We start from the raw sequence: 13,766 nt of genomic DNA, 5'->3' as shown, positions 1-13,766 counted from the left end.
CGAGTTTTCCGTCTTGCGAGGCATTCGTCTTGCGGGGCACCACTGTAGTTAAAAATTAAGGCATGTTCAACTGTTTCTTTTTGTGGGACAAAGATTTTGCACGTGCACAATTAAGACTACAAAGACATATACACTGAAATGCCTAACCTCTAACTACATTTCCAGCATTACGATTCAAACACATATTAGTTACTGTTTCATTAGCCAAGATGTAAAAAGTAGCCTGGATAACTAATTTCACAAACTCTCTTCTCTCCATAAGAACACTGTCTTCATTTTTAAACTGAGTACATTTTCGAGTCTTTGGCCTTATGGCTCGTGGATGTAATTGCGCATCATGCACATAAATTTACATTTGTGACAGCATGAATGGAAAAAATAGCCATGATGGCTTAGCATATAGAATTATATTGTATATATAGCCATTATGAGGATTCATTCCTGTTGCACATTTTTAGAAGCATCTAAATTGGATTAAGCTGTGTCTACCAAATGCCAGGGTTGATTTTAGCATGCAGCAAATATTTCATAGTGCTCTATGCTAGTAGAGAACTGTACTAGAAAACACCTATTATGGTTATAAAGGGTAGTCACATTCCCCATAGAAGCAAGAAGCATTCATTATATCTCAAATTTCAGAAAGCATTCCCCAATTTTGTGAATGTCTGTTTTTTTACAACAATGATCAAAAGCATCTTTTTTTCCCACTTGTAAGACAGGTATTAGGTGGTACTCTGGCTAAATGAAACACAATCTGCATAATTAATTCGGTATAAAACAATTGTTTTCAATGAAGAGCTTCAGGTTGTTTCTACAATAACAGTGAGTGTGAAGTCCTGGCATGGCAATAGAAGCTGACGGGCCACTTTGAAAGGGAAACAGGCTCTGTGTTCAGTGCAGTTGTCCTCTCCACAGCAAGGCTGGTCATGGAAGACCAACTATGCTTGAGAGAGACCACTTACACACCCTACCTTTAAAGCACAAATGAAGCCCATTCATTCCCTCAAAGAAGAAGAAAAAGAAGAAGAGTTTGGATTTGATATCCCACTTTATCACTACCCAAAGGAGCCTCAAAGCGGCTAACATTCTCCTTTCCCTTCCTCCCCCACAACAAACACTCTGTGAGGTGAGTGGGGCTGAGAGACTTCAGAGAAGTGTGACTAGCCCAAGGTCACCCAGCAGCTGCATGTGGAGGAGCGGGGAAGCGAACCCAGTTCACCAGATTACGAGTCTACCACTCTTAACCACTACACCACACCAAGAATTCTGGGCACTGTATTTTACCTCTCACAGAGATACAATCTCAAGCAACCCTTAAACTACAGTGCCCAGAATTCCTTGAGTGGTGAAATGTGCTTTGAATGCATTCTCCATGTTTAATTACTTGTTTCTGTGTTCTTTTTTATTATCATGTTTCAATCTATTCTCTTTTTTTCTTTCTCTACTCTGAATATCTTTCCTCATGGATCAATTTCCTTTGTGGTTTCAGTGTTTAAAGTGGAATATTATATATATTTATTCTTTTAATTGGATTTTGTTTATATTCTGCTTTTTCGGCTCACAGGCCACTATATTTATATAGAAGCTTGTGATCCGAAAAAGCAGAATATAAACAAAATCCAATTAAAAGAATAAATAAATGAGAGCACAGACATTTCCTGGACTGAAGTGAGAGAAAGAGAGCAATACCTGATAGAAATCTGGAGGGAAGCACTATGAGGAACCTCTCTCCCAATTTCTCTTACACGTTTGCCTGCAGGAATTTGTGAGATCTTGTGACATATTTAGGTATACTGTGCATTTAAATCTGTTTTGTATATATACTAGGAGCCCAGCACGTAGCATTCCTCAGGAATTCTTATAAACCAAAAAACTGCTGCAGTTTGGAATCAATGGTTAAAATCAGTTCAGTTTTTTAAAGTTGGAGTCCACCATCTTGATTCAAAATGGTGTCCAGTTGTATCCAAACATAGGTGAAAATCTGAACCTTGATCCTAGGAACCGTCATACAAAATTTGGCTACAGTACCTTAAGAGGCATCCAAGCAGACGTACAACTTTCCAAAATATATAGTGGATCTCACCGAAAAATCACATTATCCAGTAAAATTGGACTTCAATTTCTATTTATCACTCAGTTATATTTATCAGAAAGGGTTGCATGTTTTCGAATACCTTCTTGAGATAATTGTCTAAGGAGGTGGTTAAGTGCTGTTTTTCTGAGGCAAGTTCCTTGTAAGCAGTACACTGTTTGATCAGCTCATCTACTCTTTTGTTAATGCAGTTTACCATTTCCTGAACACCAGTCATCCAAGAACTGAAGGCAGAAACAAAATGACAGTTAGCATTTTTGCTGGTAGGTAGGATTATAGGAGGCAGATGAAAACAATTCTGATCCTTTGCACAGCTAGCCTTTGGAAAACCAACGATAATGTTAATTTGCAGCAAAACAGAGAAACTAGGACATGTACATTTGTGGATTTTGTTCTAACACTTTCCCTTCCTCAAATGAGTTTCTCACCAGAACTTGTGAGGAAACAAATATGAACAAATTTACTTCAGATAAGTAAACCTATCAAAATGTGACCCTGAATAAAAAGACAGAATGCGGCTGCTAGACTGGTGACTGGGCACAGCTGCCGAGACCAAATAACACTGGTCTTGAAAGACCTACATTGGCTCCCAGTACGTTTCCGAGCACAATTCAAAGTGTTGGTGCTGACCTTTAAAGCCCTAAACGGCCTCAGCCCAGTATACCTGAAGGAGCCTCTCCACCCCCATCATTCAGCCTGGACACTGAGGTCCAGCGCCGAGGGCCTTCTGGTGGTTCCCTCACTGCAAGAAGTGAAGTTACAGGGAACCAGGCAGAGGGCCTTATCGGTGGTGGCGCCTGCCCTGTGGAACGCCCTCCCATCAGATGTCAAAGAAAAACAACTACCAGACTTTTAGAAGACATCTGAAGGCAGCCCTGTTTAGGGAAGCTTTTAATGTTTGACGGACTATTGTATTTTAATATTTTGTTGGAAGCTGGCCAGAGTGGCTGAGGAAACCCAGCCAGAAGGGTGGGGTATAAATAATAATAACAATAATAATAATTACTGTTGAGGGGATATTGCAGCATACGAAACAACTTGTATTTCTTCCCCGTCACTTCCCCTTGCCTCAGTGAATTTGTGGGAAAGGGGCTGTGAGGAATGCTTTCAAGAATGTGAGGAAGAGAATTCATCCACTGGGAATCACCCTGGATTCAATCCTAATGAACGGTCAAGCTCATAAAACCCTGGGTTGCATTTCCTCATTTTCAGGATTTGCCTTATTTCTGCCTAAAAACTCCCCACGTTCCCCTTGATCATTGCTCATGTGGAAAAAGAGTATTCCGACCTGCTTAGAACCATGTAACTTCCCAGCAATAATTGATACCTGTCAGGCAACTCCTAAATGTGTATGGGGTTCTTCACTTACATCCTTAACTTACCTGTGGGCATCTCCTTTGCTAAGCAAGGTTTGTCCCTTCTGCAAGGCATCAGCTGATCCTTCTGTAATCTCTTTCTTCAGTTCCTCATGTTTTATTGCCAAGAGAGGCGAGCTTATGCCTTCAGAGTTAAGAAGCTTAAGGGAGGCCTCTACATTTCTAAGTACGTCACACGCCTATCAAAACAAATACAGTTTTTGAAAAGTAAAAGACAGGGGCCTTTTAAATAAAACATATTACGAAACAGTTTTTCTTCAACTCAGCATAGAAACCATTTTGTTTTAAGAATTTATACCCCGCTTTTCACCATCTGGGTGCCAAAGTGGCTTACAAAACACATCCAAAATTTAAAACATACAAGACTTCCGGGTTGGCGCCATCGCCGAATGGCGGACTCCCTCCGAGCTCCGGAGGGAGTCTGCTCGGCAGGGGCTGGGTCTTACCGCACCGGCGACGCAGGGACCCTTAAAAACCACGGGCACGGAGCCCGTGGACATGGTGACTCGGCTGGCACCGCTAGCGCCCTCCCGACTCGTGAAGGAGCCTTTTTAAAGGCTTCCGATCAGGTGCCGGGGAATGGCGTGGTGCTTTGAGTCTACCGCTTCCCCTGCCGAGCGCAGCCGCATGCCATTCGACGGAGAGCGCTGGCTTCTTCCATTGGAAATTCGGACTATTAACAACAACCCGTGAGTAATTGGGAAACCGGGTACAAAAGGAGAAAAAAAGATTTTTTTTCGGATTCGGCACGAGCGGGGGTGATCTAAAAAGGAAGTCAGTCCCCCCCTGATTGTAAACATTCTAAAACAAGGACTGGGTAACCAAGATCGATTCAGAAGTTTACTGCTGATAAAAATTATTAATTCCACGATGGGAAATTACAAGAATTGTGCTGGAGGAGAAGAGTGGAGGGTGAGAGGGAAAAGGCAACCCCCCCGGGAACCGGGGCGATTCGCAGAGCCTGGCGAAGAGAGACGGAGACTTTGACAGCTGTCAAAGTAGCTGTCAAAGCTTGAGAATATAAAGAGGACTTTGTTACAAGTATTTTGCTGGCTAATTCTGTTACAAATTGACACTATATGGATATAAATCGTCGGGGGGGGGAAGAAACAACAACTTGACTTTTGGATTAGAGGATACAAAGTTACTGCAATCCCCCTAGAGGGGTTTTGGGACATTACAAGTGATCGTATGTGGAAAATTACTCTGGGCTGAGCACAGGACTTATTCTCTGGGAAAGCTGCAAAACTGAAATAGTATTTTGTCTACAGAGGTGTTTACATTAAAAGGAGACAATAGAATTCTCTATTGAAGAAAGGAAGGGACTGGACGGAAGTTTTTGTTCCTGAATAACAAACCTCTGTAGAGATACCAGATCTCGGAATAAGAACGTTTTAGCAGCTGAACAAGACAAGAAACCTGAGAAAGTAAGGAATAAAAAGAACAAAGGACCAACTACGACACGGAAAGAACAATGGGAGGAGCAACAAAGACTAAGGAAACTAAAGGCCTCTATTTGACTGGATTTTTGAAGTTAAACATCATTAAAATAAACAAATTAAAAGAAAACCGGCAAGGTGGAATGGGAAAAATTTGGCTATGGACTTGAGACCTCCAGGCTGATAACATATAGACTGATGGACATGGGGAACTCAAACCGGGGAAGGGAGGGGGAGTTTTGGAATCCAAAGGCTATGTAACCAACTTTTTGAATCTTCTTATATTTTTTATCTTCTATTTCTTTATATAACTTTTGTATACCATGGTACTTTGATCTAACATTTTTTTTTAAAAAAAGAGGGAATTCGTGGAAGGAAATTGGGGTAGATCTTGGGGGGGAAATCCTTTTTCTTTTTCTGTTAAAGATGGATGGTAAGATTGTATAAATTTAAATTGGTTAGTGGGTTAAACATATTAAGTTTTAAATTGGGAATGAGAGCTTGTGGAACTAAATTAATGAAAGGGGAATATAGTCGGGAGGGGGAGGGGGGAGTCCTAGAAAGAAGGTTATGAAAGTAAGGATTTAAATTCTTTTTTCTATCTTTTCTATCTTTTCTTTTCTGTTATATCTCTTTTCTGTTTTTATTGGAAACTCTAATAAATATGATTTTTTTTAAAAAATTAAAACATAAATTAAACACCAGAGATTAAAACGTCAGAGCGGATTCATGGTGCAAAGTCCTTCTGGAATAAAATAGTTGTTTTTTTTTAAAATGATATTTATTAAGGTTTCAAAGAAAAGAATTACAAGAATTAGGGGGGAAAAGAAGAAAAGAAAGAGAAGAGTAAAAATAGAAGAAAAAATACAAAATACAAAAAAAACACTTAAAAAAATACATCAGTCTTTCCATACCTTACATTCATTTCTTGTTTCCTTGACCTCCTCACACCTCCCTTTTTTGTATTTCAATTCAGTTAGTTAATTCAGCAATTTCTTTCACTCTTTGTTTTTATCTTAGTCCTTTAACATAATATATTATAACTTTGGATTCTCACCTGTTAACAATCCATATTTACATACACCTTTATAACATTGCTGCTTAAACCACTTAACTTCATTCTGACATCATTCTAACATTCATTAATTTTGCAATATTTCTGTAAATAGTCTTTAAATTTCTTCCAATCTTCTTCCACCGACTCTTCTCCCTGGTCTCGGATTCTGCCAGTCATTTCCGCCAATTCCATGTAGTCCATCACCTTCATCTGCCATTCTTCCAGAGTGGGTAGATCTTGTGTCTTCCAATACTTTGCAATAAGTATTCTTGCTGCTGTTGTGGCATACATAAAAAAGGTTCTGTCCTTCTTTGGCACCATTTGGCCGACCATGCCCAGGAGAAAGGCCTCTGGTTTCTTCAGAAATGTAATAAAATAGTTTTAACCAGGCTTCTGAAATTCAGCAGGGATGATTGAGGCTTGCTTGATTTCTACTGTGATTGAGTTCCATTGAGTTGGGCCCACTACCCTGAAGGCATGACACCATGTTGTTCCATAGTTTTGGAACAAGTTCCCATATGCTGGCTCCTACCGAATCTGCATGCACAAAGGAGGTTCTGTGGGGGCGCGGCTGATGAATATTGATGAGACCTGTGAATCCCTGAGTCCCGCGGGGCTGCAGCCAGCCCCGCGAGGATGTAGATGGGGGTGTGAGCCTGCAAACCCCCTCCCTTATGTCGGGAGTGGCTTTTCATGTACAGCAGCAACCTGTAAAGCAACTTGCTGCTGAGAGTAATGGCAACTGGACTGGGGCCTTCAGTTTAAAAGTGCTCTTTAAATGTCAGAAACCAAATTACCGGCTTCTTGGCTTCCTGGTGCACATTTTTCTTTTTCTGAGTATCTCTGCCTTCAGTTATGAGGGAAATGTCTGAATTGCTGTATTACCAAAAAGATGATGTAGAAGAAAGTGAGACTGTGGGGAAAGTATTTTCAGTCCTTTTTACAGCAAAAAAAAAAATAAAAAAAATGGATGCTTGTTTGACTTTGAAAAATGACCAGGAGAACGAAGTCTGTAAGGGTACATGAAGAAAAAAATGGATGGGGAGCGGGGTATAATGACAGGATTATCACTTTGAGAGAAGACAGCAGCAGTGGAGGGTGAGCAGGTTTATGTAATTTCCCTTCTTAAACCCTAGAATTGTAGGTGATGGTGAGTATTTATATTAGCCTTTTTTAAACAAAAGTGACTTCGAGCCACTCACAACAATAAAATTACCAGTCAGTTTTGAAAAACTCAGGAGTCTTTGGATCAGAACTCTAGGCGGTATACAACTATTCAGGTCCCATAGTGCAGGCTGGACAATGAAACTTCCCCTCCCCATCTGCATCCCCCCCCCATCTGTTGTGGGTTTCTCCTCAACCTTCCAGAGCAGATTTAGGGGGCACATGACAAGAGGAGAGGGAGTGGAAATCTCATTGGCAGAGCCAAAAATGCTTACGTTGGGCTAGTAGAGCTGTTTACTTGGGTACCATTCTCTGGACTTCATGACATAAACCATACTAGTAATGAAGTTTGTTCTTCGAAAGGTACTGGATGCAGACAGGGAAAGATCTCTACCTGAAATGGCTTGCTGGAAGAGGAAGGTCTTCAGCAGAAAAGACAACATTGAACTCAGTAGAAATTTCTTCCTTGCAAAGACGGATAGGGTCGGGTTGTAAGACTGGTCACAACCCTCAGATGACCTGCTCTAAAGCCACTACTCTTAACATTGTATAGAGTAGGAAGTTTGAAGACTGGAGCCTTCTGAAGTTAAGTTTTTCCATGACAGCTGTGATAACCACTCTGGCTGTCAGGATTGGCCCTTCCTATATTGCTACAGTTTCATAGATGGTGCCAACTCAGCATAATATGATACGGTAACATGGCCTTTTCATCCTGCTGCAGTTGATTAATGTAGCCACACACTAGGAAGCTTGCTTCAAAAAGGGCAGCCTCTGGCAAGTGCTGCTGGTTTTTAAAGGGGTTTTAAAAGGTTTCCAGAGGTTTAGATGTTGTTCACAGGCTTTTTAGATGGTGTTGCCCACTATACGTGATTTCACATACACACGCGGTAACTGGGAACGTAATCCTCGCATAGGCGGGGAGACGCCTGTACTGCTCTTGGACGTAATAATGTTATAGCGCTCTCCGTTTAATGGGTGAGAAGTGACAAAACAGGTTGCTTAGCGTCCCACCAGGGCCGTCTTAAGTATATCTGGTGCCGTGGTGCAAAGATCCCTCCAGAGCCCCCCCCCCTTTCCCAGAATTGCCAACCTTTTTACGGCGCTGCCGGCAGCTCCTCCAGCGGGGAAGAGGCAGAGGCTCCGGGCGCGGCACTGGTTCAGCGAGGCGGGCAAGGGCGGCAAGCTGATGCCGGGAGGTGCTGTGCCCAGCCTCAGCCTTATCCCTGACGCCCGTGCCACGGTGGCCACGGCAGGCGGAGGCTCTGGGCGCGGTGCTGCTTCAGCGCGGCATGGCGGAGGCAGGCGAGGGCAGTGAGCTGATGCCAGGAGGAACCACGTCCAGCCTCTGCCTCTTCCCTGGCACCCTCCAGAACTTGGCACCCTGGCACCCCGCACCACTTGCCTCTATGGGCAAGACGCCCCTGCGTCCCACCAGACAATTCAGCAGTGCTGTGAGATATCTCTCCTTTTGAGATGCGCTATTGCATTATTGACCTCGATGGCAAGAGAGAGCTCCGGCACTGAATACAGGCACTTGCTCCTACCACTCATTGGATTAGCAGGACCATTGAAAAAGCTGGCCATTGGACTGCTTCAATAAAGCAGTGATCTTTTACAGGGGGGAGGGAGCTCCACTGTCACTGTTCCTCTGCCTGGGAGATCAGTAATGAGATGAGAGCCATAGGTCAATGATAGAGCCTATACTCTGCATGCAGAGGATGGGAAAGAGTCTTGCCTGAAACCCCACATGGGGTAGAAATGCCAAGCTCAATGGTACACTGGCCTGTCAAGACAGCTGCTTAGTTAACCCCCCCTTTTCCCCCCTCCTCCACAGCAATGCTGATAGAAATGTGAACTGATAGTTTTCCCTTCATAAGCACTGCTTTAAAAAGAAGAAGAAGAAGAAGAAGAAGAAGAAGAAGAAGAAGAAGAAGAAGAAGAAGAAGAAGAAGAAGAAGAAGAAGAAGTAGAAGAAGAAGAACTGAAAAATATACAGGGAAACAGATCTGTTTCAGAGGGCATTGTTTTTAAAAGGAAAAAAATGCCAGTCCTGTTGTTGATTAATTTTAACACATTGGTTCATAACATAAAATACAGCAAAAGAGCCAGAACTAATAGTTAAGCGCATTCACATTAGCATACAAAGGTTTCTCCTTCTCTAGCAGGTAACATTACTAAATAAATACTTAGAGAGCAACCTGCACTAAACTGCCCAGTCACTCTTCTGACAGAAATCAGCTAGTCTTCTCATAAAGCCAGATTATCTAAATGAAATGATGAATGCTTCTCTCACCCTGAGTATTATTCACTCTTTGTTGCTGTCAATTGCTATTGTAAACAGAGTATGAAATCTTTTTTACAGTAAGGTTATTTGTGCGTACACACACACACACACAATATGTGACATACAGTAAAATATTATTTTTTGAGTTACTGTGTGTTTACAGAAAATAAACCTGCCAGTCAACATCACTGAGTCTTTTATAATCTCTGAATGCCTCCAAATCCATCCCCTTGTCTCATGCAACTTCTGTTATCTAGTTTTCTTCTATTCAAGTTAGAAAACAGTTGCTTGGTACAAGCCTCTTCAGGCATTAAGATATTCAGAAGGAAACCTATTCCAGGTGCCTTCTTTCCCTGTAGTGAAGTTTGTATCCACCAAGACTATTTCCTCATCAGAGGAATACAATCCCAAAATTCCCTGATCATTACAAATTGCAGGGAAAGAAGGAATGATCATGAGTTTTATTCCCTGGCATGGTAAAACCTATCCAAAATATGAAGATGGCTGGATGTGGTGTCAAAATGTTTAGGATTGGTTGAAAGTGACACACACAACCCCAGATTGCCAATCGTTTGGCAGAAATGAAGGCAGTCAATAAAAAACAGCCCAATGGAAACTGAGCATGCTCAGTGGCCATGGAATGCTGAATAGGGGAGGTGAGAAACAGAATCATGGAAGGGACCATGAGGGTCATCTAGTCCAACCCCCTGCAATGCGGGAATCTTTTGCCCAATGTGGGCCTCGAACCCACCACTCTGAGATTAAGAGCCTTATGCCCCATTGATTAAGCTATGGGGTGCATCATTTTGGTGCAGGTCCCACTTTTACCTAATATACTCTCATTCTTATGTCGGATAAATTGTAAGCCTCATTAAGAGCCTACCATGGTTGAGAAGCAGGTCAAAAAGATATAACGAAAGCAAACAAATAAGCAAACGGGAACTCAGTACAGACTCATAGACCACAAAGTTCAAGAAAAGGTCTAGTATTTCTGGAGGGTTTTTTTTGCAATTTTAATAGAACTCTCAAAACATTTTTAAAAAGTTTTAAGAACAAGTACAGTGTTTACTAAAGCCTCTCCTTTTCAGGGAGGGGAGGGGTTGCGCCCGGGCCTTGCGCTTCCCGCCCTTAGTGGGGGGCGTGTTTAGTCATCAGGGAGTCCCGGCGCGTGTCACAACCCAGCCAGCCAATCCGGCTGGCTGGGGTGTGTGGCTAAGCTGCATTTAAGCTGCCATGCAGCCGAGAGTAATTCCTTCTGCTCCCTGCTACTACAGATCTCCCACCCTCCTGCCCTTTCTTCTAGTGTTAGTCACTTTGACCTTGCTATGGACTTTGGTTGGTCGCCTGTTGAAGGGGCCTGGTAGGAATTTTTCCACTTGGCAGATTGGCACCAGCCATTTGGTTTTTGCCTACCTCGTAGCAAATCATCACAACTTTGTAAGATTTGGCTGTTAGGCATTGGGAAAACTTGGTTTATGGGAGGGGAGGTTGTGGCCATCATCTACCCCTCCACTTTAAGGGTATTCCGTTAAAGGAGTCCGGGGGTCCTGGATCCTGTCCGAAGCCTGGGCGGTGGCTAGGGCCATGGCACGACCTTTCCGGTGACCCTGGGGGAGCTCCGAGTTGATGTACATAAACAGGGCTCCCCCTAAAGGTGGTTAACCCTTTTGAGACTTCTTGCATGGCGAGCGGGAGTCAGATATAGTCGGAATGGGTCCAGTGCCTAAAGCCAATACCATTCACATTCTGTACCCAATAAAAGTTGTGACCTTTTTTCGCCCATTAACCTAAATACTGGTGTCCATGTGTTTTCATTCCTCAAGGGAGGGGGTGCGGGGCCTTGACGCACAACAGCCCCACCTGTTTCTTAGAATATAAACTGCTGGAGGCAAAATCCTTGGAGGGACTCCTCTGCCCCTCCCAGAATGTTCTGCACACAGAGAAATACATACAAATAAATGCAATGTTTCTCTTTTTGAAACTAGAAACAGAACTGTGACGAACTGAAAACAAACGTGGTGTGATATGCATGGTGTAAGCAACTGGACCACATGTTGTGGGTTGGTTAATCCTTTGACTAACCTTCGTTGCTGCAGTGAAGAATTCATTGGCTTCTTGCAACAAGGTTTTCCGCTCCTCCATACAACGGTTCACTTCCTGTTGCAACAGGTTCATTTTCTGATTTGAAAGCTTCAGGTGCTCTTTTTCAGCATACTCTTCTGAAAACAGAATCTTGAGAGCCTCTGATTTCAAATCTTCCACACTGGAGCTCCATACCTAGAAAGAGAAGGTCCGCCTCAGTTAGCTATTAGCCTGCAGGATAGCCACCCCATGAAAAAGACAATGGCACAGATTTAAATAAAACTTGCACATGCTAATTTACATGCATAGATTCCATACCCTACAAGTGTCCTGGAAAAAATAGGACATTTTTTTTAATTGCAAGAGAACAGTGGCCATGCTCTCTCTCGATTTTGAATGCAATTTTCCTCCAAAAAGTGCTTTTTTTCCAGGACCCTGTTTTTGGTTGCCATGCCTGCCCAAAATATGTTTTTTTTTGGGGGGGGAGGAAACTACACTGCAAAATTGCATGAGATTACAGCAACCCAAATGGCTCTCACTCTCTCGTGATAAAACAAAACAAAACAGGAAGACGCCATCCTGGATTCTAGTTTCAAGTGTTAGAAGGTAGGAGATGCAAATTCAGAAAATTACTATTTTTAAAATTACATCTCATCACGGTGAAGAAGACTGTGATCAGGTGACCTGTGTGCCTGCTCAGGGTGCTGTCTGGGTGATGGGCAACCTCAAGACCCCAGCATTTGCTAAGGAACCCCAGATAGGAGGGGGGGAAGAACATGGCAGTGAGAGGGAGCATCAATGGTAGGGAGACAGTTAAACTCGCCTGCTGTACAGATGGTCCCAGTTGTCATACCCATCAGTCCAGAAAGGACATTTGATTCACACAAACGTATTTGAGATTATTATTATTACAGTACTAGTCATTAAATTTGTATACCACCCTTCATCCAAAGATCACAGGGCAGGTCCACAAGATAAAAACCCAAAAATGAAAGCACAAAAATACCTAATAAACTAGTATACTTCTATTTCTTTTCCTGTGGATAGTTAGGCCTACATGGCAGCAGGTAGTCTAATTTCCCCGTGCCTGGACACTTCACAATTCCTTCAATGCAACTAGTTTTGTTGTCGTATTTAAGAAGAGTTTCCTCCACCCTTTTAAATGGTTTATGTTTTACTTTGTATTTTAACTCTCTTTCCCCCCGATTTATTGTAAACCACCTACAGAGGTTTATGTAACAGGATGGAATACAAATGCCACAAATAAACAAACAAACAAACAAACAAAGCCATATACCAAGGCAGCACTGGCTTACAGTGTAGAGATAGTGTAAAGAGTTACAGCAACTACTTCCCATGCATAGGTTATTATATGGCTAATAAACAGGAAAACCATTCTTCCGGGATGAATTGGAAACAGCAGCAAAGAAGTACAAGCCTTTTGTTCAATTACCTATCCTGCTGAGCTGCAAAATACCCATCCTACTAAATAAGGGACAGCAACTACCATGTTCAAAGTAGTGCTAATATGAATGGTTGACAGTACCCTCAAAATTCAATTACATTGCTTAGGAACAAACATATGGGCATCTTGCTATTATTTAAAATACAACCACATGCATTCAGTTATTTGACACAATGGCATTATCAACAATTTGCCAAGTTTCACTACTGGGCAATCCAGCGCAAGCTATGCATGCCAATGTATTCTTGAAATCAATGAGCCTAAGTGTTTTACTGTAATTCTTAAATCCCATTGATTCTAATAATGGTAATCCTATCTCCTTAAAAATGGACAGCGTCCAAAAGTTAGTCAGCGCAGTGACCCTCTGCCCTTTCCTATGAAGGGGAGCTATTTGTGTGCAAGCATTCCAAGATCGCCCACTGAATATGGAGACGCTCCCTGGACACAGAGGGCTTTGCAATCACATCAGATCTGCTGGATCAGAGCCACACACTGGTCAAAGATCACCAGGGCTCAGTTTCATTCCTATGTGACTTCATTGTGGGTCTTGCGTGGCTTTAAAAAATAAATAAATCTGTTCAATAAAGAAGAAAATATTCCCCATTATATTCTCTTGCTGGTATGGGTTATGGTAAACTTGACGCACTTTGGTGTTTATTGGTGGTGTTAGAAGATTTCTAAATGGAAAGGTTGCCATCTCAGAGGTAAAAAGCACAGAGGATTCCTGTACTGCGGGAAGTCCCAGGTCCATTCTCTGGCAGATCTAGTTAAAAAGATCTCAGGTGTCAGGTTTGGGAAAGATTCTTG

The 13,766-nt window shown here is 42.4% G+C and overlaps 1 protein-coding gene across 4 annotated transcripts in view; it reads right to left on the bottom strand.

The window, feature by feature from the left end:
- Window positions 1–13,766, bottom strand: part of CCDC141 (coiled-coil domain containing 141) — a 97,871-nt gene that overhangs the window by 29,086 nt on the left and 55,019 nt on the right. For all 4 annotated transcript variants that reach the window (XM_081193871.1, XM_081193873.1, XM_081193874.1 and 1 more), the window contains exons 7-9: window positions 11,495–11,689; window positions 3,475–3,647; window positions 2,175–2,316 (exon numbers count right to left, since the gene is read on the bottom strand). In XM_081193871.1, coding sequence (XP_081049997.1) covers window positions 2,175–2,316; window positions 3,475–3,647; window positions 11,495–11,689 — 510 coding nt within the window. The remainder of the gene's footprint in view (window positions 1–2,174; window positions 2,317–3,474; window positions 3,648–11,494; window positions 11,690–13,766) is intronic.

The sequence above is a fragment of the Podarcis bocagei genome (assembly GCF_964188305.1).
Source record: "Podarcis bocagei genome assembly, chromosome: 1".
Lineage (NCBI taxonomy): Eukaryota > Metazoa > Chordata > Lepidosauria > Squamata > Lacertidae > Podarcis > Podarcis bocagei.
The sequence above is the reverse complement of the archived record's forward strand: the minus strand, read 5'-3'. Positions and strand labels throughout refer to the sequence as shown.